Source organism: Chrysemys picta, chromosome 6 (assembly GCF_011386835.1).
Source record: "Chrysemys picta bellii isolate R12L10 chromosome 6, ASM1138683v2, whole genome shotgun sequence".
Taxonomy (NCBI): Eukaryota; Metazoa; Chordata; order Testudines; family Emydidae; genus Chrysemys; species Chrysemys picta.
The window spans coordinates 70,009,355-70,034,110 of NC_088796.1; the positions used below are offsets into that span (position 1 = coordinate 70,009,355).

At 40.7% G+C, this 24,756-nt stretch overlaps 1 protein-coding gene across 5 annotated transcripts in view; it reads right to left on the minus strand.

Annotated features, from left to right (window-relative positions):
* Positions 1–24,756, minus strand: part of EPB41L4A (erythrocyte membrane protein band 4.1 like 4A) — a 206,889-nt gene that overhangs the window by 69,981 nt on the left and 112,152 nt on the right. For all 5 annotated transcript variants that reach the window (XM_042840451.2, XM_065599250.1, XM_005281621.4 and 2 more), the window contains 5 exons: positions 21,898–21,985; positions 17,067–17,155; positions 16,532–16,595; positions 4,977–5,068; positions 2,243–2,320 (listed from right to left, as the gene is read on the minus strand). In XM_042840451.2, the coding sequence (XP_042696385.2) occupies positions 2,243–2,320; positions 4,977–5,068; positions 16,532–16,595; positions 17,067–17,155; positions 21,898–21,985 (411 nt within the window). The remainder of the gene's footprint in view (positions 1–2,242; positions 2,321–4,976; positions 5,069–16,531; positions 16,596–17,066; positions 17,156–21,897; positions 21,986–24,756) is intronic.

Here is a 24,756-nt window from a genome sequence, read left to right on the forward strand (position 1 = left end):
CCTTTGGGCAGCACCTAATCTAAACAACTAATCTGATAATGGGGAGTTGCTTACAAACTATCAGACTCCAAACAAACAAATATCCCAGAGGCTAACAAGAAAAGGTTCTGACCCCTTCTCCTCAGGCATGGAATTATAGCTTCTGTCTTGAGCTTATATTATATATGCAGAAGTGCAGTTTTATTGTTGCCCCTCAATGATACAACCCACCCCCACCAACAAAAATCAAATAATAAAAAAGTGGGGTAGTGGGAATCAGATCTACAGTGTAAGCAAACAGCTGATGCTTTAAGCACATGAAGATGCTGTTAATTACAATTACCAATATGCATTTAATGAAGCAACAGTTACTTAATCTCAAATACCAACCAATTAAATAATGTTCACTATCATACTGGTAATCAATATGCTTCAACTGTGCAGTAGCTGAACTTTAATGGGATAGTCCCAATCTTTTTTTAAATTCCAAATTATTAAAACACTAACCCATGTCTCGGGAAAACCCTTGTAAATCAACACAGCACAAGTAAGAATTCCTTTTTCCCTTCTGGTGATAAGAGAAGATTTTATCTGGAAAGTTTAAAAAACATTTTTGCAGTCGACGACGACCCATTCCAAGAGGTGAATTCATTATCATCACCAGGCACCTTGGTAGGAGACTAGAGCACCAGGGGCAGAGATACTTAAGTGTGGCCAATTGCAACAAAAAAATGTTAAATCTCAGGCCATGGGTGTGATGGAGGCAAAGTTTCTTCTCCTACAGCAAATCATCTGTCACATCACAATCAGCAGAACTGTTCCAGGCGGTGGACAGCCTGGGTCCTCTCTACTCCGGCACAGAATCAAGTATTTCTCATTGTGAGGAGCTTTCACTCCAAATTCATACATAAGATCACTCCAATAAAGAGTAGATTGGAAGCCCCTGTGGAGCCAGATCCTTCTCTACTAAGATTTTGGCCCTCATTTGTTAACTGAGGTTCTGGAGGTGCTTAAGACTTGAGGTTATAGGACTTATGATTTTAGGTTTGTGTTCCTGGGAGGCAGTGATAAGGAGACTGTACTGCATATTGTGACATTCAAACTTGGCCATGGTTTTTCATGAGTATGGTATAGTATAGTACTTAAGATTTGTATTGCACTTTCTGTTCAAATGTTTCTAAGCACCTTACAAAGATGAAAAAGTGTTTTTATCTCCCTTTGACAAATGGGGAAACTGACACTGAGGGTATGGCTACACTACAGGGACTATTCTGGCATAGCTCCTTTGCCATAGCTATGCTGACAAAACCCCACACAGCATAGGTACAATCTACATTGATAGAAGGGGTTTTTACGCCAGTGTAGGAACAATAGCTCCCCAAACAATGGTAGCAAGGCTGACAGAAGCATTCTTCCATTGACCTCGCTGCATCTACACTGGGGGTTTGGTCAGCATAGCTACTTTGGTCAGTGGTGTGGATTTTTCACACTCTTGACTGATGTCACCAGGCCTGAGAAAAGTAAGTGGCCTGATTTCCAGAGGTGGTGAATACCTGCAGCTCACACAGAAGTTAATTGGAGCTGCAAGTGTTTGGCACTTCTGAAAATCCCACCATAGCTGACTTACTGAAGGTCACACAGCATATGTGGCAAAACTGGATCTAAAGCACAGGTCCTCTGGCTCCAAATCTTGTGCCCCAACCATTAGACAAGGAAACCTTAAATTCACCAGGTGGGTTTGAGCTATCCCTAGCTTAACCAAAAAGCACCAGATCCTTAGCCCCACCATGGCTCATTTGTACTGCTCTGGCACCGCTAGGGGCTATAAAGCTAGTTGAACTGGCCTCCTGAGGAATGTCCATAGTTGGTGGATTTCCCTATTGCTCTGTGCCATCCCTACTGCTAGATCTCTGCATAAGAATCGTGGCCAGGGTCCTTCTGTGCTCTGGTGGTCCACACTTGTTAAAACAGCCCCTTCAGGCCATGGGCTGGGTGTAATTTAGAACATTCCTGAGGCTCCTCTATGTTGTGCTATGGGCTGTACTGGCCCTCATCTAACCCCAGGGATCAGGAAGCCACAAAGGCAACCTTGGCCCCTGCCTCATTGCCTCCTTCCCAGTTCCTGCTTTGAGCACAGCTAAGTCAGACCAGAAAATCTGGCCCTACATCTCACATTGTTTAACCTGTGAAATGGAATGTTATTAACAGTTTTTCTAAGGGGAAATGATCTGAATGTAAAGATTTTAAGGTGAAATAGATTTACCTGTACCGATGTTTATAGCCTACAGATCCAAACTTGCTGAATTTTCTTGACAGAGAGTTTGACTCATTTTCTGGCATTCTACATTATTTTAAGAATAAAATGACACAGTAAAATTACATACACTCAAATATATAGTAAATAAACTACCGTAATTAATGTACATTTAAAATGGTTTTAGGATGATGCAATGCTATTATAAAAAAAAGTAATCTCCTCCGCTTGTAACAGAAGTTGTGGGCACAAATTTGCAGGTCCAAAAAGGGGAAACATGGCTCTTCTATAAGCTCCTCCTTATCCCCATGTCATGGCAGGCTCTCCATGGGTGCTCCAGGGGGCTCAGAGTTCCATGAATCCATGCAGGTGAGGCTAGATCTAGATGGACAGGTTCTTTCTGTGCCAACTCACCCTTACCCAAACCCCACAGAATATCCCTGTGCAGAGTCCTGGGACCCAACAGCTGAGCCAGCACTCTGGTCATTTAAATACCAATTAATTCCCCCCAGGGTGAACCTAATTAATGGATTTGAACAGGCTGGGGGAGGACTAACAAGCAAATTGGTCCATTAACACAGACTGTATAAGAAGGCACAGGAGAGGGAGGCAGGCTAGCAGAGCCTGGAAAGGTCTCTGGGTAGCGAGATCTCTTCCCTCTCCTTGGCAAAGAACTGAGGAGAAACACACTATAAATAATTATTGTGTATGGATCAATAAGGTGGTGGGAAGAGCTAATGTAACTAAACTGCGCTTAGGTGTTTAACAACTGAAAGTCTCAGAGTCTGTATAGACAGAACAGAAGACAGGAACAGGATGTTGCACTGTCACAATCCCCATAAAAGTTAATGCTGACTGAGGGCATAACTACACTACACCAATGGGGAGCAGGGAGCCGATAGCCCAGGGGGTGTAGCCGGGCTCCCAGCAGGGAGATCTATGCCCAGAGTCCAGTTGGCTGCTGTGCTCCTGCTGGGGAATGGGGAGCCAAGAGCCTGGGAGGGGGGGTAGCTGGGTTCCCGACGGGGAGATCCGCACACAGAGTCCAGTCAGCTGCCATGCTTCTGATGGGGACCCAAGAGTTCGGGGCAAGCCAGGCTCCCAGCAAGGAGATCTGCACCCTGTGTCCAGTCAGTTGCCCTGTTCCCAGCGGGGAGCCGAGAAGCCGGTGTGGCTGCCCCGTTCCTGGCGAAGAGCCCAGGCAGCAGCCCAGATAGGAGCAGGGAGCTGGGATCCTGGGCAGCAGCCTGGCTGGGAGCGGGGAGCTGGAACACAGGGGGCAGCAGGGCTCCCTGTGAGGAGTGGGGAGCCCAGGCGGCAGCCTGAGCGGGAACCTGGGTGGCAGCCTGGCTTACAGCGGAGACCGGGCAGCAGCCTGGCTGGGGAGCTGGCTTTCTTATTAATTTCATGGCTTCAGCAGAGCCCCCTCGAACATTCCTCCGCACCCCCCAAGGGTCCTGCCCCACAGTTTGGGGAACACAGGGCTACAGACAGGAACGCTGTGTTGCCCTAACTACACTGACATAAGCCCTATGCCTCTCTTGGAGATGAAGTTATGATGTCGGTGTAGGATGGCACTTATATCGGCGGGAGCAAGGCTGTAGGGTATACACTGACATAGTTAGGTTTACGTGAGCTGCCTTAGGTCGATCTAATGCTGCAATGCTGCAAGGCCTGAGGAACTGTTAACTTGTGCAAGTTCCTCCTTTGTAACGTGGATTACCCTTGAGTCATGCACTGGGATCAGCAGCTGATGGAGGAAGAGGGCCGGCAGCACAGCTCCCGTATTAGCTGAGGAACAGGAGGCAGTACATAGCTACAGGGTCTTGAATAGCCTTTGCCTCCTGTTACTCCCCCAAGTGCCATAGTTTTGGAGGTCCAAAGACCTTGCCACTTCTTTGGTGGTGGGAAAAACCCTGCAAACTTCTATCCCATGAAAGAATGGTGAATACATTCTGAGAGTGTGAAGTCATGGAGCTTCCTCATCTTTACATTGGGAGAACACATCTAAGTGAGCATTGTGCTCATTGTTGAGGGCATGTCAGTGTTGCAATATTATGAGGGCAGGACTTTCACACGGGTTTGTAACACAACTGAACAAATTTGCTTCCAACTGAAACTTGCTTTGCACAGGGACATGCCCATATAATTTAAAGATGCATGCATACAACTCAGGATTTGCTGTACGCTGTCATGCAGTACAACAGTGCAGCTTGTCCCTTTGAGGGCCCGGACACCTGGGACCAACCTGCAATTTATCAGACGCAAATGGGGAAGTGGCCAGGGAGCAGGGGTTCAGGTGTGCCTTACAGAGGGGCTGAGAGAGGTCAGTTGAGTGAGAACTACAGGAGGGAGGTGGGCTTCTGCAGTAGGCCCCGAAGCAGGGGGGATTGAAAGGAAGGGGCTTTCCCCTTTCCAGCACTGTGAGAGTCAAAGGGAAAAGCCTCTGGGAGCTACAGCCCAAGGTGAGCAGAGGAATTGCTTTTTGTGTTTGATGTTTTTGCCTAGATTCTATAGTAGAAGAATAAAACTATGCCTGGAAAGAGACATGGGCAGGGCATGTCTCACAGAGGAGCCCAGAATCAGGAGGGCACAAGAGTGGCTTAAGGCCACCCTAACCCCTCACCCCCTGTGCTGTGAGTCTGTGCTATGCTTCTGAGAGGTGCAGCAAGAATCTTAGCCAGCAAGTTTATCTTCTGTTGTCATAACATAGTAAAACCTTAATACCTTTATCTCCACTCACCTGAAGAACATATGGTGCTCTACACAGCATTTCCAAAGATGTTTGCATGTGGTTTTGTTACGTGCTTCAAAAAAGAAGGATGTTTCATTGCACTGAAATAAAAAGAGACAACATTACTATGAAAGATTCTTCCTATGGAGTGGATTTTCACTTGCCGAACTACACGTTTGGGGCCTGATTCTCCTCTCCCTTGTGCCAGTATAAATCAGGAGAAACTTCACTGAGGTCAACAATGACATACTGGTTTATGTGAGAGGCGAAGCAGGCCCTAGAAATGTATAAAACTTAATTTAAAATAGAATCACAGAAGCTACTTTGTTTGTCACTTCTGGTTTGATGTATTATATTACTGACAAGTATTTACTAGCAAAAGCCCATATTTTTTCATATATTCTATTAGTGATGTTTTCTCAAACCACACCTTAAAAGGCCAATCAAAAGCACACATTTCCCCCCAAAATAATTTTTCATTTTATTACATTAAAATTTGTGTGAGATTACAACACTCAATTTATCTGAAACTTCAGACAGTAAAAGTAAGTAACATTTATAACTTAATACTTATAAACAACCAGGTCCTGGGCAAATTACATTAGTAAAACTGTGTGCAAGTCAGTGACTAGGATCTTGTAAAGGCTTTATTTACTAATGCACAGAGGAAAGGACAACAGGGAGCAGAGAAAAAACATAAATGAAGGTAAGAATAAGGCAGGTGGAGCAGACTAAATCAAAGCAAAAGGACACAAAAAAAGGGGAAAAATTAAACCTGGAAATCAAGAAGACAATTGGAAGAAGTGACACAAAGAAAGAGAGAACAGGAAAAAAATTAACTAATTATAGAATGCAATGTTTTCAAATATGTGGGAAAGGGAGCAGAAGACTGAAAATCTTGGAAGATAGCAACTGTTGGGAAGGCTTCTACAGGCAGAAAGATGAAAAATGAATGCTCAAAACTTAAAAACTAGCTAGAGATAGATGGAAATCAGTCAGATGGGAGATTGCTATCAGCTTCTACTATCACTGCCATACATGGTATAAAGAAGACTGATGATGATGATGATGATGATGTAGGAGAAGGAGGAGAAGAGAAATTTACAAATCATAAAATACCTCAAATGAAGTGGTGTCAACAGGAAAAGGATGATCAGGTCTGTATTTTTTGATTTTCTTTGCTTACTGAAACATCATTCCTGCGATATATGTTACAATAGGTGGAAGTGTGACCATGCACCTACTATATATTTTTTAATATTTTGTTTTACAGGAAATCACAAATCTGTGCAGTCTGTGCAGACCCTGGCTTGTGTGTGTTACTGCTAATACCAACCTTCACTACGCATACAATGGAAACTCCATTGTCTAATAAAGTGATTCTAAACTGAGCTATCAATTTCCTTTCTCATAGATTACATTCAAAACCCAGCCTATGAAATAAATTGGTATGTACAGTAGTATGTTCAGCAAATGAAAACTGTGCATATCTGGCACAAAAGGAATTTCAACATTAAGTGGCTAGCTAGCTAGAAGATAAGATTTGGGAAGAAAGGATTCCCCCTTTTTGTAATGCCATCTACCTAGGCCAAGATTTTCAAAATATGCACACCTAAAGCCAAGATCCTAAGCAGCGCTCTATTTGTGCCAGGGCTTGCACGGGCCAAACCCTGGCACCACTAGGCTTGGCAGGTCATAACCCCGGCACCTCTGGGCTTGCTGCCTGAGTTATGAAAGTAAAAGAATTGCTTGAGCCCCGGAACCTAATTGCTTGAGCACCAGGACTTCCTTCATTACAAATTAAGCACTGGTTTCAGAATAGCACTGATTAATTAAGTATCAGGGGGTAGCCGTGTTAGTCTGTATCAACAAAAACAACAAGGAGTCGGGTGGCACCTTAAAGACTAACAGATTTATTTGGGCATAAGCTTCATTAAGCACTGATCCTAAGAACTAAGTCTATATTTAGGCATCTTTGTAAATCAGGCCAAAGTGCCTAAACTCAATTGTTGTATGCAGTGTTGTTACAGCTGTGTTGGTCCCAGGATATTAGAGAGACAAGGTGGGTGATGTAATATCTTTTATTGGACCAACTTCTGTTGGTGAGACAAGCTTTCACACTTACACAGAGCTCTTCTTCAGGTCCTGAAGAAGATCCTTAAGAAGAGCTCTATGTAAGCTCAAAAGCTTGTCTCACCAACACACAAGCTGGTCCAATAAAAGATATTACCTCACCCGCCTTGTCTCTCTAAACTCAGAATTAGAAACCTACCTTTAGACACTCATGTTTGAAGATTTTATCTATTGACATTAAAATAAATCTTCCAGGATTATACTAATCTTTTTCAACAAATTATAAAATTCAAGACTCAACATGAATAACCTTAAACTTTATCTGTCATCCAGTTAACTTATTAAGGGCCTAGTTCTGTCACTGTTACACTGAGTTTATAGTACCTTACTACCTGAGTAGTCCCACTGATTTCTGTGGGATTATTCATGTAGTAAATTATCGCTCAGTATGAGTGAGACTCAGGTCCTAAAAGAGTTTCCTCAATAATCTGATAACATATAACAAGTGTTTATAAATGGAATTTTACCATTTTTATTAGCTGGTTTTATAAAATGGATGGCTGCACATACAGCATGATGTGTGGACACGCATGTAGAGTCCATTCAGGTTTCTCACATTTTTCATTTAAACCGCAGCTACGATTTGCAAACAAACCTGCAAATCATGAACTAATCTAGTGCATTCCCCAGAATCCAAAAATCTCACTGCTAACAAATAAATAGATTACATCCCTTATTAAAGGCTGTCGGGCAGTTCATGAAAGTTACAAATTACTTGCTTGAAAGCCTTTCTTCAAACATGAAACAAGCAATAAACAATAATAATAATGGGGGGTTGCACCGACAATTGGAATAAATAACTAATGTTTCATTCTCTGACAATGACAAAAACATAAGGGATATACCTGAGCCACTTCATTCTTTTAGAGATTTAATGTATATTTTTCCACTACAGAAGATTACACTGATGGCTGGGATATTTAGGTGAAGTTACCAAGGACTGAATATGCCCCCAGATAAGCTGCAGCCTTCACCCAGAGGTCCTAAAGACATTACAGCAAAAAGAGGGGCCTGCAATAGGAATCATCACCATTGCAAGTACTGGAAACTGGGAGATGAAACTCTTTCATCTAAAGAGACTGATGTGCTGCAGAGTATAGATGATACTTATATTTGCTTTGCAACAATATATTCCTGCAATTAATAAAAAACATGATCTCAGATATTACTGGGGTCTGGGGGGTATGGAATTCCAAATCTGCCATGCTGGACATACAACAGGAGAATCATACAACATGTGAATCTCTGGCAATCAGGAGCAAAATTGCACCTATTGCAAAATCCAATTCACTCTTATTGTGTGTGACAAATCCAGAGCTAGGATTTTTAATGAAGTGTCAAGTTTTTTTAAAAAAGTGAAACAAGAGAAGCAGATTTTAGGATGTTATGACTGTGTCTACATTAAAATGTATAGACCAGAGTCTCACCTGGTGTAAATGATAGACTGGTCAGACCCTATGGGACTGCGGCAGTCAACATAACAGACAGTAACCCTTAGGCTACACTAATTTATGACAGGGACTATTTTGGCCCCCAGCCAGACCAGGTTCATAGAAGCAGAAAAGTGATTTACAGTAACTTCTCCTTCTCCCCACTCTTGTCAGATTGAGTGTAAACCCAGTGCAGGTGAAGATCTGGCCGCATATACATTGCCACTCTGCTTCAGTAAGATGAACGATAGCAGAATATACATATTTGGAAGCAGTTGCTTAGAGCGAAACATTATTCTTTGCCAAGTTAGACACATACCTGGAGATTATCATTTGTTTCCTCCAACAGAAAATGTTCTTAAGAGTTTTTTTTTTAATGTATTTACCTAATGCATACCAATCCTAGCTTATGCAATCAAGACTGTATTACGGGTTACACAAGGTCACCTCAACTCTACAGTCAAGAAGATAATTATCTTAAAGTACATCATACAACTCAAGTATCAAAATAATAATAAACCTGTGCTATTACTGCATAACCACTTCAAGATTTAAAGTACCTTAGCCTCATAAAGTAACAATACACAAACTTTACTAAACAATAACTCACAAAAGGCTAAAAAATAAACCTGAAAATTAAGCGACCACTTCAGGTTTGCCAAGGAATTTTATTCACTGCACTTTAAACAGAAGGCTGTTTAGTGGTGATTCACCTATTGACCACTACACAACTCTTACTGCTACAAGTAGCAGATGGTTGAGTGGGTAAGCGCGGGGGGGGGGACAAGTACAAAACTCTCTAGTTAGTGGATCAAATTCTCTGCACTTGCTTACACTCATACCACCCCATTGATTTCAATTTGTGTAAACTGACCCACTGTTTGTAATTTTTAAGTAACATGAACAAATTGCTCTATTTTTCTGGATGGGATTTTAAGTTAAATTTGCAGCTAGCGTGAGAGGGCCAGATCTTCTGCCCTGGTTCTGTCTCTTTTATGCCACAGATGAGGCAGAAAAGAGATGAAGAGCTGCACAACCAGCTCCATGACTCTCCCTCGTGCACCTCTCCCCACCCCAGCACACACAGTGTGGCAGGGCAGGAAGGGGTATGGCTGAACCAGCTTATTAATATATTGATTTAGATTTCTAACAGTAATGAAAAAGGCCTCTATCCAGAGCTGTAGGCATTCCTGACAAAAGTCACACAAATAAAAATAAAACCTTGCACTCAGGACAACCTGGCCAAAGGAATGGCCCCTAGGGTGCCATTAGAGCTGCTGTAGCTCTTTTCTTGACTTGTCTTGATACTGCTCTAACTTCCACAATTGACTAGTTTTGTCCCTGAAGTCCTTGGATTCAGTACTGAGCATAGCCTAGCTGGACTTGTGTATCCAGCCCAGAGAGACTTCTTGAAAGGCCCAGTCTGGCATGTGTGAGCCAAACACTAGTCAAAATGTCCCTTCCCAACTCATTCCTGAGTTTTTCCACTGATCACAACTTATTACAGGCATTTGAACTATGAGTTCTTCAAACACATCTGGCAAATCAGACCTTAATCCCTCAAGCAAACAACCTTTAATTCAATTCAGGATCTACATGAGGTTACTTCCAGGTACAGAAGGTATAGATTTCAAGAAAAGCTGGTCAGAAAACGTTGATAGGGCTATTTTCTTTTGGAAAATGCAACTCCATCAAAATCTCGACATGTCACAAAATTATGCTGATTTTGCCAAAATTTCATATCGGAGAAAACTGAAAAAACCCTGGTTTCTGACGATGTCAAAACATCCTGTTTTAACATTGTCAGTATGAAACATTTTGATTTTTCATTTTGAAATGACTTTGTTTTGTTTGTTTTAAATTTTGGGTTATATTATAATGCAACAAAAAATTAAAATCAAAACAAATGTTTCAATTTTCTCAAAACAAAACATTTTGATCGATCTGAAGCAATGTTTGTTTGTTTTTTCAGAATTTTCCTTTGTGGAGAATTTAGATATTTTCAGGTTTCATTCTGATTAAAAACTAATCAAAATTTAAAAATCCCTTGCAAAATGGAATTTCCATCCTCTGCACAGCTCTAGTTTCAAGAAGGGAAATAGTGAAAGAAGTATAGTAAGATATTCTGCATGTATAAATACTTTTCATGTGCACTATTCATAGAACCTGTCAAAGACCTGATACAGTCAAGATTTAAGGGTACCTTCTCCTGTAAGTGGGTTTAATTCACTCTCACATACACAAGCCACTCCCACATACAATGCCCAAATAAAAGGGCTTGGAAGAGAGAACAATGCTGGGGTATGTGTGTACAGAATAAACATCCCAACCTGTGACCAGAGCAGATACATATCCTCTTTGCAGTTGCTATACCAGAGCCTGTGATTCCTGCACATTGGTCTAAAAACATTCCTTGCCACGCCCACTGGATACATGTAACCACAGTCTTTTTCCATTCCTTTGCCCATTCCTTCAGCCCCTTTCTGTAGTGGCCTATGCATCGCTAGTCTGGAACCCAGTTCTGTCATATTCAGGAGGTGCAGTGTCCTCTGTGCACCCATTGAAGTGTTACCCATTCACATGTAGTGTAATCAGAATGATTCTTCTGCACTGGGGGACTTTCTGTGGTCACCTATGTTCCTGGGTGAATTTCAACAAAAGTGTGCACAGCTGACGTTCACTGTAGTGAGGATTGCACACGTCAACAATCAGACCCCATAGTTTTCCCAAGGGGAGCTCAACCAAAATATACTTGTTTATCATGAGAAGTTGTCTTAACTTTATTTGTCTTACCCAGAGACTGTTCCTTTGCAATCTATAAATGGGAAAAGTTCACTCCTTCAGGCTGCTATTTAAAGCTTTCATGGAATGCTTAACACATGCTCTTACTTCTGAATTCAGAGCACCGTTCAAGTTGAGGGACAAAGTTATATTGATCCAGTGACTAATGTCAATGCAAGAAAATTTCTGCCAGCTGATCCAAATAATTGGTCTCTTATACAATGTCAAGTATCAGAAGGGTAGCCATGTTAGTCTGGATCTGTAAAAAGCAACAAAGAGTCCTGTGGCACCTTATAGACTAACAAATGTATTGGAGCATAAGCTTTCGTGGGTGAATATGAAAATACATTTGTTAATCTATAAGGTGCCACAGGACTCTTTGTTGCCTCTTATACAATGGTAAGCCAGGGACAGCAAAATACTATTTTTGCCATTTTTAAAAAGCATGAGAAAAAATAATGTAGACAGTGTAATGGAGAAAAAAATTAAATGATACAGGATATAAATTAGATATACATGTACATTAAATCCAATTACCATATAGTAATATTAGTACACAGCAGAAATGGGTTTACAGAAATAGAGTAAACAAGTCATAATTATACAAGTGGTTTTCAGGGAAGAGAACTGCTGAAGCATTACAGATCTCAGTACAAGAAACAGAGAAGGTGAAGCTCTTAATTTCATTATAAATGCAGCAACAGTAAATATTTTGTGCTTGTTGAATCACTGAGTTTATGAAAAGCCAAATGATGTAAACAACAGGCTCACTAGCATCAATGATAAATAATTTTCCCTGACACAAAAACTCCATATTGTAATCTTTAACCAGCCTGAGAACAGTGCTCTGTATATTTAGGCTGAAATGCGTAAATCCATCTAGGGATTTGGATGTCCATTTCCATTAATTTTAATGGGAATTGGGCATCCAAATCCTTTAGACAGCTCTGAAAATCTGAACCTTAATTTTCATTTGCCTTAAGGGGAAACTGAAAACAAGCAAGCTTTCCATTAAGTAACTGTTAAGGTGCAGCACCACTGCACAAACACAAAGTACTAAAAGTAACTAAGAGACTATTCACCCTACATTGGTATATCTGTGAGAAGTGGGTTTGATTGCTTTTAATTCACATCTGCCAATAGTTGAAAATATAAATTAAAGCCTAAAATTATAACAATGTTTACAGACTTTCCACTGTGATATTAAAACTATGTTCTAAATAAAACATTTAATATATTCTAGTACAGTTTGTTGTTATTAATTATTATTATTATTATTATAGGGCATTAATTCATTTACTTCATTATGGACCATATCATCAAACAGTAATTGGGACAAAATAGAACATGGTTTTACAAAAGGTAGATTGTGCCAGACCAACCTGATCATCTTTTTGAGAAGATAACTGATTTTTTAGACAAAGGAAATGCAGTAGCTCTAATCTACCTGGATTTCAGTAGGGTATTTGATACAATTTAACATAGGAAATTATTAGTTAAATGGGAGAAGATGGGGATTAATATGAGAATTGAAAAGTGAATAAGGAACTGGTTAAAGGGAGACTACAAGGAGTCATACTGAAAGGTGAACTGTCAGGCTGGAGGAGTTCCTCAGGGATCAGTCTTGGGAACAAGAAGATCTGGAGGACTTTGAAAACTGGAGGAATAGAAATGGGATGAAATTTAATAGTGCAAAGTGCAAGGTCATGCACTTAGCAGACTAACAACAAGAATTTTTGCTATGAACTGAGGACGTATCAGTTGGAAGCAAAAGAGGAGGAGAAAGACCTGGGTGTATTGTTTGATCACAGGATGACTATGAGATGCCAAAATGATTTGGCCATGAAAAAGGCTAAAGCAATCCTAGGATCCATCAAGCAAGGTATTTCCAGTAGAGATAAGGAAGTGTTATTGCACTCATACAAGGCACTGGTGAGACCTCATCTGGAATAGTGTGTGCAATTCTGGCCTCCCACGTTTAAAAAGATGAATTCAAACTGGAAGAGGTGCAGAGAAGGATGATCAGAGGAATGGAAAACCTACTTATGAGAGGAGACTCAAGCTGGTTTGTTTAACCTAACAAAACAAAGGCTGAGGGGAGATATGATTGCTCTCTAGTAATACATCAAAGGGATAAACACCAGGGAGGGAGAGGGGTTATTTAAGTTAAGTGCCAATGATGACACAAATAAATGGATATAAACTAGCCATCAACAAGTTTAGGCTTGAAATAAGATGAAGGTTTCTAACCATCAGAGAAGTGAAGTTCTGGAACAGCCTTCCAAGGGGAACAGCGGGGGCAAAAAAACTAACTGGCTTCAAGACTGAGCTTGATACATTTATGGAGGGAATGGCATGATGAGAGTGCCTACAATGCCACGTGGCCCATCTGCAACTGCTAGCAAAAATCCCCAACAGCCAGAGATGGAGCACTACATGGGGACGGCTCTGAGTTACTCCAGAGAATTCTTGCCCAGGTGTCTGGCTGGTGGGGCTTCCAATATGCTCAGGGTTCAACTGATCGCCATATTTGGGATGAGGAAGGAATTTTCCCCCACGTCAGACTGGCAGAAACCCTGGTTTTTTTCACCTTCCTCTGCAGCATGGGGCATAGGTCACCTGCTGGTTTAAACTAGTGTAAATGGTGGATTCTCTGTAACTTGAAGTCTTTAATCATGATTTGGGTACTTCAGTAACTGCGCAGAGGTTAGGGGTCTATTACAGTACAGGGTGGGTGACATTCTGTGGGCTGAAGTGTGCAGGAGGTCGGACTAGATGATCACGATGATCCCTTCTGGCCTTAAAGTCTATGAGAATCCCCCAGGCTGTAAAGTCCTACCTAAGAGACAGGAAATTCTGATTTGTAGAATTTCATCATCATCATCATCATTCTGTCGAGAGGAGCTAGGGGAGCTCCATTTTAATTAACATCCAGCTCTCAAAAAAAAAAAAAACACCCACAAAATCTAGAGACAAAGCATCAACACCAATTACTTTTAACTCTGTATTTATTTAAAAATTCTGTCTACAATTTACATTTTTTTATTTATTTTTAATAACAAAATTAACACAGTGTTTGTGAAAGGTGCAAAACTGGGGGCCCCAAGACTGAACTTCTCTGTTCACAAAATAGATAGAGTACAACAGCTTTAAAAAAAAAAATCCAAGGCAGCCATTCAGCAAGCAAGGTATTTAAGCCCATGCCCAATTAAGCATGTGAGAAGCTCCATGAGGTATGCATTCATGATTACAAGTGCTGATAATCACAGTGTTGGGCCTCAATGTATCATCTGAGAAGTAAACAGACAAAATACTGAACCTAAATAAGTCAGGAATATTGTCTATGGTCATTTAGATGTTTAAAGTTAGGCATGTGTGTGTTGTTGAATTGGGGTCTTGGTTCACTATGGGCATGATCCAAAGCCCTTGAAGTCAATGGAGGTCTTTCCATTGCTCAGGTCCTACAATGCACCATTTGTGATGGTGTTGTTTGTACTATCAACATTCTCAGCCCATTCGTTCACTTCAGCAATAATCCATGACTGATAAATTAGAGCCTTATCGTGTAAACCCTTATTAATGTGATGAACCCTCATTTATGTAAGTAGCCACAATGAACTGAACTGATACTCAAGTGAGTAAGAACTAATTGTATGAGTAAGGGGTTTCAGGATTCGACGCTAATGTAGAACTCACCATTATTTCACACACTTCAGCATTTGGCTGTAAAATTTCATCGTTTCTTAGACTGAATAAGAGCGTAATAATAGCCAATTATCACCTTCCTTGTTCGCATTTGTGTTTTAGGCTCATCACTTCAATTTGTGTTTCGAGGATGCAGTATGAACATCTGCAGACACCACCATGCACATACCCATACATTCTCTAGTCCAAAAAGGAAAAGCAGCTGTCAAGAGAGTACTAACCCAGAGTTCATATGGTCTGTTTGCTTGAACGTTTTAGAAAGGCAGATTGAAATTACAGTATCTATAATGCTAATGCTAATTGTTAATATCTTTCTGGTAATTGAGGTGCCTGGCAATGAATGCAATATTCCAGGTTTGGTCACACTATATCTGTAAGGAGAAGGAATAGTCCCTTCCTCCTCCAGGGTAGGATGTCTCCCAGAATGTAGCACAATGCAGAAATGGTATTTTTTGCACCCATATCATATTGCAAATTCTTGTCTCAGGTTCCCTGTGAAATGACATGGTGCTGGCATTTATTCCAGGATATAAAGGGAATAAAATCAATTTGGGAATATCCTATAGCATCATGATGTTGGAATTTAGGAGCAGGCAAGCCACATTGGCCACCTATACTTATCTGTGTGTGTAGCTGCATAAATCAGCATTATGATGAAATAGAATCAGAAAGATAAGACAACTGACACAATTATTTATTTCATCAACAATCTCCTTTGTAGTAACAAAAAAAACATATGTATCAAAAACAAGAAGGTTTGGACATTCTGGCATCTCCCTATACTGTCAGAATAGAGTATTGCAATAACACTTCAAAGAAGCATTAGTTGCAGTGCAGATTTTAATGATCTTTCACACCCTTGTTCTTGCTGTTCTCTTAAACAGTTTTTTAAAAATACCTGTCAGGGCTTGAAACTGCTGAATACCATCAGGGAGATGGCCTATTATGAGCACAATATAAAACTTTCAACAAGTTTATGAGTCAACCACACCGTAAACCTAGGTCTCCTTTCTCAAGCTTCCAGATTTCTCATTCAGTTTGTTAAACATCTGAAGTAATTCCAGGCATTTCACACAAATACTTACTACGTACATGTGCCATCAGACAGTAACTACAGCATTACCTATATGTAATTTACTTTAAAGTAGAACTCAGACTTGTTTGTACATGAATAGACATTCTGCAATATTCTAAAACATGGGCCTTACTGATGGCATAGAAGAACAAACCTTGATAATATACTATAAAGTCCCATTCTGCTCTGCTTCAGTAGGGCTTTCCTGCCTTCCCTGCAAAGTGAAGAATAAGCAGGGGGGAAAGAGAGAAAACTTAACCCTGCCTACAATACCCATCAAGAAAGATTACATTTGGGAATAAATTTAAATATAAGAGGCGTTTTAGTGGTGGTGATTAAAAGCAAAACTGGCAATAATAGTTTCATTTCACTGAACACACCAAACTGTTAACTTGATTAGTTTTACTATTTCTTCTTTCAGACTTGAAATAAAAACTTACATCTTTTCCCAGCACTCTAAGTTCAAACTGCATTTCCTTGAAGTGAACCTTTGTAATTCTAGGCCTAAATGTTGAAAAAAAGATAAAGAGACATGTTATGGTATTTAATTCCAACACATCAGAAAGACACAAAGAAGAAACAAAAAAATTGAAAGGAGAGTTTCAGTAAGCCATTCATATATGATCATTTTTACCAGTGCTCCACATATATTACTCGCAAGAAAAAAAGTTTCAGAGTGGTAGCTGTGTTAGTCTGTATCAGCAAAAATAACGAGGAGTCTTTGTGGCACCTTAGAGACTAACAAATTTATTTAAACACTTTAATGGGAGCAGGGAAAGCTAAACCCATCTCTTGCAATATTAGAAACAGAACACAGACAATTTAATCTAGACAGAAAGATCAGTGATTCCAACAAGTACATCAGTTTAGTTCTTGTAAAACTAACCAGTCATATCATACGTATATTCAGTATTTTTTATTTTTCCTTATACCCACATTATTTTAATACAGTCTGCAATATTATGTTGTACATACCAGAAATACTTCCCTACTTGTTTTTTATTCTTGTAAACAACAACTCCTACAGGTGTTAATCCTAAAAAATATTCAGACTTGTTTTCACCCTGGAAAATAGAACATATGTCATTTTATTACTTACAACCACAATTTTATTTTTATAGATATCATCTAAGAAGCAGTGTGGCCTGATGAATAGAGCACTGGCGTGGGACTCAGGAGAAATGGGTTCTATTACTGGTTCTGCAGCTAGGTAACTTTGGGCAAGTCACTTTAACCTCTCTTTGCCTCAGTTTCCTCATCTGTAAAATGGGGATAATGATACTGTGACCTCCTTTGTAAAGCTCTTTGAAATCTGCTGATGAAAACCTCTTTATAAGTGGATATTGTGATCATCATCATCTTAGTAAGCTAGCCACCCAATCCTACAAAATTCTTTCTTCCTTGAGTAACTTTACTCATGGGAGTAATCCTATAACCTTCAGTGGGATTGCTCTCATAAATAAGGATTACTTACATGAATCAGGTAAGAGTGAGAAACAATTCATCAACTAAAATGCCATATTTCTCTTCTTTAAAAATCTAAAGAAAGTAATTACAATATACTTCTGAATGCTAGAATAGATTCATTCTACCATACCCACCAAGACACATGAACCATCAGTCTGCTCAACTAACTTCTGGTCCCTGCAGAACTGAAAAATGTAATGATCATATTGGGAAATCATGGAGGGGTCAAAAACTGTAATCAAAAGGAGTCGCAGAAAATGACACAACCAGTCATCTCCCTGATCTAACCAGCATCCATGTACCACATTAAATAACAGCCATTTTTAAATACTACTAGTTAACCCCACCATGTGTAAGGAGGTAGGAGCTACCAATGTGGCAAAGTACAAAGAAGGGACTTCCAGCAGAAGAGAGGTCTCTTGAGATATTCTACAGACTGTTCTTCTGAACCCTCACTTTCTTGGTACTTTCCTTCAGACAAATGTCCAACTAATTTTTGAACGAGCACCATGCCAACCCACCCTTAAAAAAATATTTCCTATCTTAAAATTGTATTTCTGCAAGAGGCTCCACCAATCTGAAATTAATTTGCTGCTCCTTCGTCTCCCAAAGACTGATATGCTGACTTAGATTTCTGCCACCTGACATACCCCTGTGCGCAGCCCAGCCACAAAGGCCAAAGTTTTTCACAAATGAACATGAACTTCCCACCATGTCATGGACAAATGAACACAAACTTTCAGGAAGATCTGGGCCATGAGGGTCTCCATTTTTCCATTGGAAAAGAAAGGATTTCATGAGGGCAGATATGAGGCACAAAACCCAGAGAATAAATCCCCTATCAAGACATGACACCCAACAAATGCCATAACTCTTGAATTAAGGTGTATAATGGTAGTCTGACCTGCTTCCCCGTAACATGATTGAAGAATCCTTCTCCTTATTGAAATACTGTTGCCCTCATGATGCTGGAGAGGGTTCCTAAATAAACCAACTGCAGTGAGGGATTCAGAGCACTTTTCTAACAATGGATAACAAAGCCCATGATAAGGAGGGACCCAGTTCCTTCCCCATATGAAATACTTCTTGAGTTGTTGGGGTCTATATAGCCAATCAACTTGGTACAGGATAACATGAAAATTCTGATGGCAAATTGCAGCTGCCTCAACAATTTATGGTAAATATTCAAAATCACACAGAATGAAATCCTGAAGGGAAGAGATGAGAACTGACAAGGAATAGTCTGTAAGCCAAGCCAAGGTATTTGTGGTGAGACTCTGTGACTGGAATAAGGAGGAAAGCATCCTTTATTAACACTATATTGCCTCCTGGCTCTGCCAGGGCTGTTACTTAGTATTTCAGTTTCAAAGCATTTGTAGGCCATGAAGAATTTGAGTCTTTTGAGGTTTAAAACCCCTTGATATTTTGGGCAGGGCACCAAAGAGAAAGAAAACTCTTTGAAACCTTTGTAGGGTTTACATTGAGTCACTACTTAGAATCTCATAAACAATGAATTTTCATCATAATTTTCTTGGATCCATCAGTATTGGGCAAGAGTTAAAATGACTGCTGGGAGTGACTCAGTAAAGTTCTATGTGGCATTCAGCTGCGATCATGGATAGAAGCCAGTCATATGTTCTCTCAGTTTTCAACAACACGTTAACCTTGTGTTCCCTGTGAGTTACAGGGCTCACCTACGTTTCTAGCATCAGAAAGATTCCTTTGTTTCTTCAGGGAATTCCTTTATGTTGCGCTCTGCTTTTGGGAGCATTTGCTAAGGAAAACGTGGTGGAATTTTAACTTGAATCTAAATTTTGCTGCAGAATGATCAAAACTTACTCAATCCCTATTGACTCCTGCCCCATCCCTAGTTAGCAGTGACTGCAGGTAGCTGTCCTCTTTCCTTCTCACTACCAATGAAATGTCTTTGAAGCTACTGAGCTTGAGGAACAGGGATGGAAACAGGCCTGATGGACTGTTCTGGATGATGTGGATTAACTAGAATTGCTCCCCTTCCCCTCCCTTGTCCACCAGCAGCAGAGAATTCAGCCAGGACCCACTAGTGGCTCCAATGTTGGCTAAGTTTCCTACTTGTTCCCTTATAGGAGAATATCACGGCAGGTCTCCACTACCACAATGTGAAGGGGACTGGCAACAGGAGACTAAGAACATCCTGCCTCAGTCTGGGAACGCCCTGTCCCACTATCCAGGCACTTTTGCCCTAACGTTTTGTCTTTATAAATGGTCACTGTTATCTTGGTATATCCTACTATACTAAAGGTACTATAAAGACTGGAGATCTTAGAGCATGAGGCTGCTCACAGGGACAGGAAATGCACCAAAAATCCAAGAGAGAAGATTAGTCTATTTACCTGTTTGGGAGAATATGGTGCAGCCTCATTAGTCCAGACCAGCAAAGCCTGGACTATAAAGATGTCAGTCACGAGATCAAATGACTGTAGAAAGTGCATTTAATTAAGTAAAAATTCTTAATTGAGAACATCCAAATTAATGACCTCCCTCAATTTCTGTATCTACGGTTAACATATGTGCCATTCTCAGTGCTCTTCAGTGAGTTTGACTAACTTCCAAAACTATTCATAGAGAGTGTAGGTGCCTTGGGGAAGGAACCATGTCACTGTACAGGTCTGAATAGTACTTAGCACAATGGAGTTTTGATCCTGAATGAGGGCTTTTGCACTACTGTAATATGGATATTAAATAATAGTAATAATCAATGGCTAGATGAAGAAGGAGCAGTGAACAGATTGCAGAGATACATTACAATGCATTCTCCCTGCCCAGTTATGGATCTCTGTGTACAGCCCAAACAAGACTGGGACAAAACAAACTTTCCAGGCTAGACAAATTTTATATGACTAACTTGGCAGTGGGTAAAAACCTGTTCCATGAAGTCTCCCAGCTTCCTATAAGAGAAGGGGAACATGATACTGCATATGCATGAAGTCCAAAAATAGTAGCACAATCCATGATTTAGTAATAGAGAAATACTTCATCCAGTGGGCTATGCAATTTTCATCAAATTACACAGTTAATCTGTAGGGGCTTTTTTTGATTTTTCTTTTAACAACTTTTCAAAGTACTGAAATTTAAATTAGCTAAATTTAAATTAACAAAATGTTTCCATTAAAGCTCACAATTCAACTTATTTTTGTAGTTTGAGATATTCTTTTGTTTAAAAAAACGCCATACACACAATTATTGAAACAAAATAATTTTTAATTGCTAAGTTGACTGAGCACTGTAGTCTTCAAGTGAAAGCTTGAATACTGTTTTGTAATACAAATTGAGGAATCTTCAATCTGGCATAAAAAAATGTGAAATGCTGCATGATATTGCAGTGAGATTTTTTTAAACATGCCCTGACTCTTTAGTAACCTTCACAATGAACAGGGCCGGCTCCAGGCCCCAGCCAAGCAAGCTGGTGCTTGGGGCGGCAGATTGAATGAAGTGGCATTCGGCCCAATCCTAGGGCAGCACAGCTGCTTTTTTTTTGTTCCGCTCTGGCCTCCCTGTAGGGGGCGGCAGCACAGAGGACGGGAGCGGCCTGCAGCAAGCCGGCAGGGCAGTCCTTGTCCTTCCCTCCCCGCCAACCGGAGCAGAGCCCTCCCGACAGGCGGCAGGTGGCAGGAGGCGGTGCAGCAGGAGGGGCTGCGTAGCAGTGCCCTGCTGTAGCCCTGGCCGCCCCCCTTGTTTCTCTCTCCCACCCGCTCCCTCTCCCTCCCCCCCGCTAGCCAGTCCCCCTGCACCCGCGCTCCAGCCGCGCCGCAGGTTTTTTTTTTGTTTTGTTTTGTTTTTTGCGCTTGGGGCGGCCAAAATGCCAGAGTCATCCCTGACAATGAATATTAAAGCAAACCTCTGAAGTCCCATGTACTCTTGCCCCAAATCAGCTATTCGTTACCTATTATTTGCAATGACTTTGAAGCCCGTTCAGCACTCACTCGTTTATTGTATTATTTTCATATTTCCTGTTCTGAACATGACAATTATAACCTCTTTTATCTTGTTCTGACACTTATATTAAAGCTCTTACATTTGTTATCCATATTGTTTGTTCAGCACAGTTAATTGTCTTTCAGAGGGAAACAGAATCACATTCTTTCATCCAAAACCCATTAGGCTTCCTTAAGGAATAAACGGAGTTGATCCATGTTCCACAAAAGTACTTTTTCCTTTGAATTTCTTAAACTCAGGTTTTTTAAAAAAGATACCACTTGGTTACTAAGTATCATAATTACAGCTTTCTATTTAAGTTTAAAAGACTTTTTGTAATGCCATCAAATTTAAAATATTTAGCTTAAATTAAAACAGTACTTACATAGACAGGATGGAGATCTACTCCATACATTTCCAGTGATTTGGCCACTCCTAAGTAATTCAGCTCTGCCTCAGCAGGAACCTGACCCCTGTAAACAGTACAATGAATAAGAACGCTGCCTCTCAATTCAATGCTACAACAGTTGTTAAAATAAATCATATTAACAAAGCTTGTTGAATAGGTGTGCAATGCTTCCTTGGTATTTACTCAGACCTTCATTCGCTGCATGGCACTGTGCTCCTACTTGCTCCAGATAAAATGGGTTCCAGCGTTCACTGTGTCTGCTACACGCTGTTACCTTATATATTAAATTGATGTTAACTACAGTGGCAAAACCTTTCCTTGTCTACCTGTTGCTAACTCCCAAAAATACTCCTGCTGCTGTCCCCAGAATACTTCACAGCATTCATCTTCAGGCCTAAAAGGCAAAAAGGTCTTATTTTAAATAACTGCATCATTACTATAAATCAGCAAGAGAAAGAGAGACCATTTAGGGGATGATTTCCTCATAGCAGTGCTAAAGTTGGCAGATATCGTGAGGAAGGCATCAAGAATGTCATGAGTTTAGATATAATATTCTCTTCTCAATAAAGATTTGCCTAAAGAAAGGCAAGCCCTCTGGAAATCTTTACCTTCTACTACAAAATCTCAGTTTCAAGTCTGCTGCAGAATAGTATCACAAATCATCTGTAGCAAACCAACTCTCCTTCTCCATGCAAGTATCACTGCAACAACCAGCAACTTTCACTAGTTATATACCGTAGAGAAATAATGGAAAAAACCAGAATCCTAGGTATGTATTTGACACTAGTGAGGAGGGATTTATTACTTTGCATAAAAATATGAGTAAATCCAAAGCCTTTAACAATGTACACACAACCTCAGTGTTTAATTTTACTCTTCCCTTAATAACTGCCACAGATGCAACATACTCAATAAGGCTCTCCATTGTAAGGCTGAAATAATACTTCTGCAATCTCATTCCCAACTGGGATTTACCATACTTTTGTTAATTCCTCAGTAGCATTGATAGAATCATAGAATATCAGGGTTGGAAGGGACCTCAGGAGGTCATCTAGTCCAACCCCCTGCTCAAAGCAGGACCAATTCCCAACTAAATCATCCCAGCCAGGGCTTTGTCAAGCCTGACCTTAAAAACCTCGAAGGAAGGAGATTCCACCACCTCCCTAGGTAACCCATTCCAGTGCTTCACCACCCTCCTAGTGAAAAAGTTTTTCCTAATATCCAACCTAAACCTCCTCCACTGCAACTTGAGACCATTACTCCTTGTTCTGTCATCGGGTACCACTGAGAACAGTATAGATCCATCCTCTTTGGAACCCCCTTGCAGGTAGTTGAAAGCAGCTACCAAATCCCCCCTCATTCTTGTCTTCTGCAGACTAAACAATCCCAGTTCCCTCAGCCTCTCCTCATAGGTCATGTGTTCCAGCCCCCTAATCATTTTTGTTGCTCTCTGCTGGACTCTTTCCAATTTTTCCACATCCTTCTTGTAGTGTGGGGCCCAAAACTGGACACAGTACTCCAGATGAGACCTCACCAATGTCGAATAGAGGGGAATGATCACATCCCTCGATCTGCTGGCAATGCCCCTACTTATACAGCCCAAAATGCCGTTAGTCTTCATGGCAACAAGGGCACACTGTCGACTCATATCCAGCTTCTTGTCCACTGTAACCCCTTTTCTGCAGAACTGCTGCCTAGCCATTCGGTCCCTAGTCTGTAGCAGTGCATGGGATTCTTCTGTCCTAAGAATCTGCACTTGTCCTTGTTGAACCTCATCAGGTTTCTTTTGGCCCAATCCTCTAATTTGTCTAGGTCCCTCTGTATCCTATCCCTACCCTCCAGCATATCTACTACTCCTCCCAGTTTAGTGTCATCTGCAAACTTGCTGAGAGTGCAGTCCACACCATCCTGCAGATCATTAATGAAGATATTGAACAAAACCGGCCCCAGGACCGACCCTTGGGGCACTCCGCTTGATACCAGCTGCCAACTAGATATGGAGCCATATAAACGTTATTGAGACTGTAACTTATGAATATACCAGCATCAGTTCAAAAGGATTCATCAATGTGTATTCCAAAGAACTTCACATCTTATGCTTTAGCCTGCAGATGTTGCCTTGGTGAAATGTTTCACTACTATCTTTAATATCATCCATATCCAAGATGTGATATGGGTCCCAGGATCTTGTCATAAGATTTCAAAAATCCTGTAATACATGCCGTCTCTCTTTTTCTTATCTCCCCATTCCTTTCTTTTGGCTAAGAGTGGAGATCTAATCAGCTGGTGTCTTCCCAGACTGGGACTCCCTGTGTTTGCTTTATGTGTGACAGGAAAGAGATGTGTGCAGTGTAGAGGCAAAAATAGTAGTGAAATGCCAGCTTCCAGCATGAATACAGAAACCTCCTATGGATATATAAATGACTCCATCTGTACTGTGGACAGAGGTTGCTCCTCTCTGTGGATGGAGCAGTAGAGATCATGATTGTAGACTTCTACCTCCTTATCAAAACGTAGGAGTTGAAGCAAGCTGAGGTTGAGCTTCGCCCTAATTTCCAAGGGTTCCTGGGTAAGAAGAGGATCCAAAGCCCACTACAGAGAAACCTCGCAAGGACAAGATTTCTTTCTTGGTGGATTTTTGGTTCACTTCTGTATTTACTAATATGCAACAGGGTCATATGTATTTCCCAATTCTGTGGAACCACCTCTTATACATCCCATACTGCAAAATTTTGCTCCAGAATTTGATTTTTCATTTAAAAAAATTATGTTTCTAGCCCTCATCATTTTGAAACAAAATGTTCACTGAAGCACTGTTTTCTTCAGAGTCTGCAG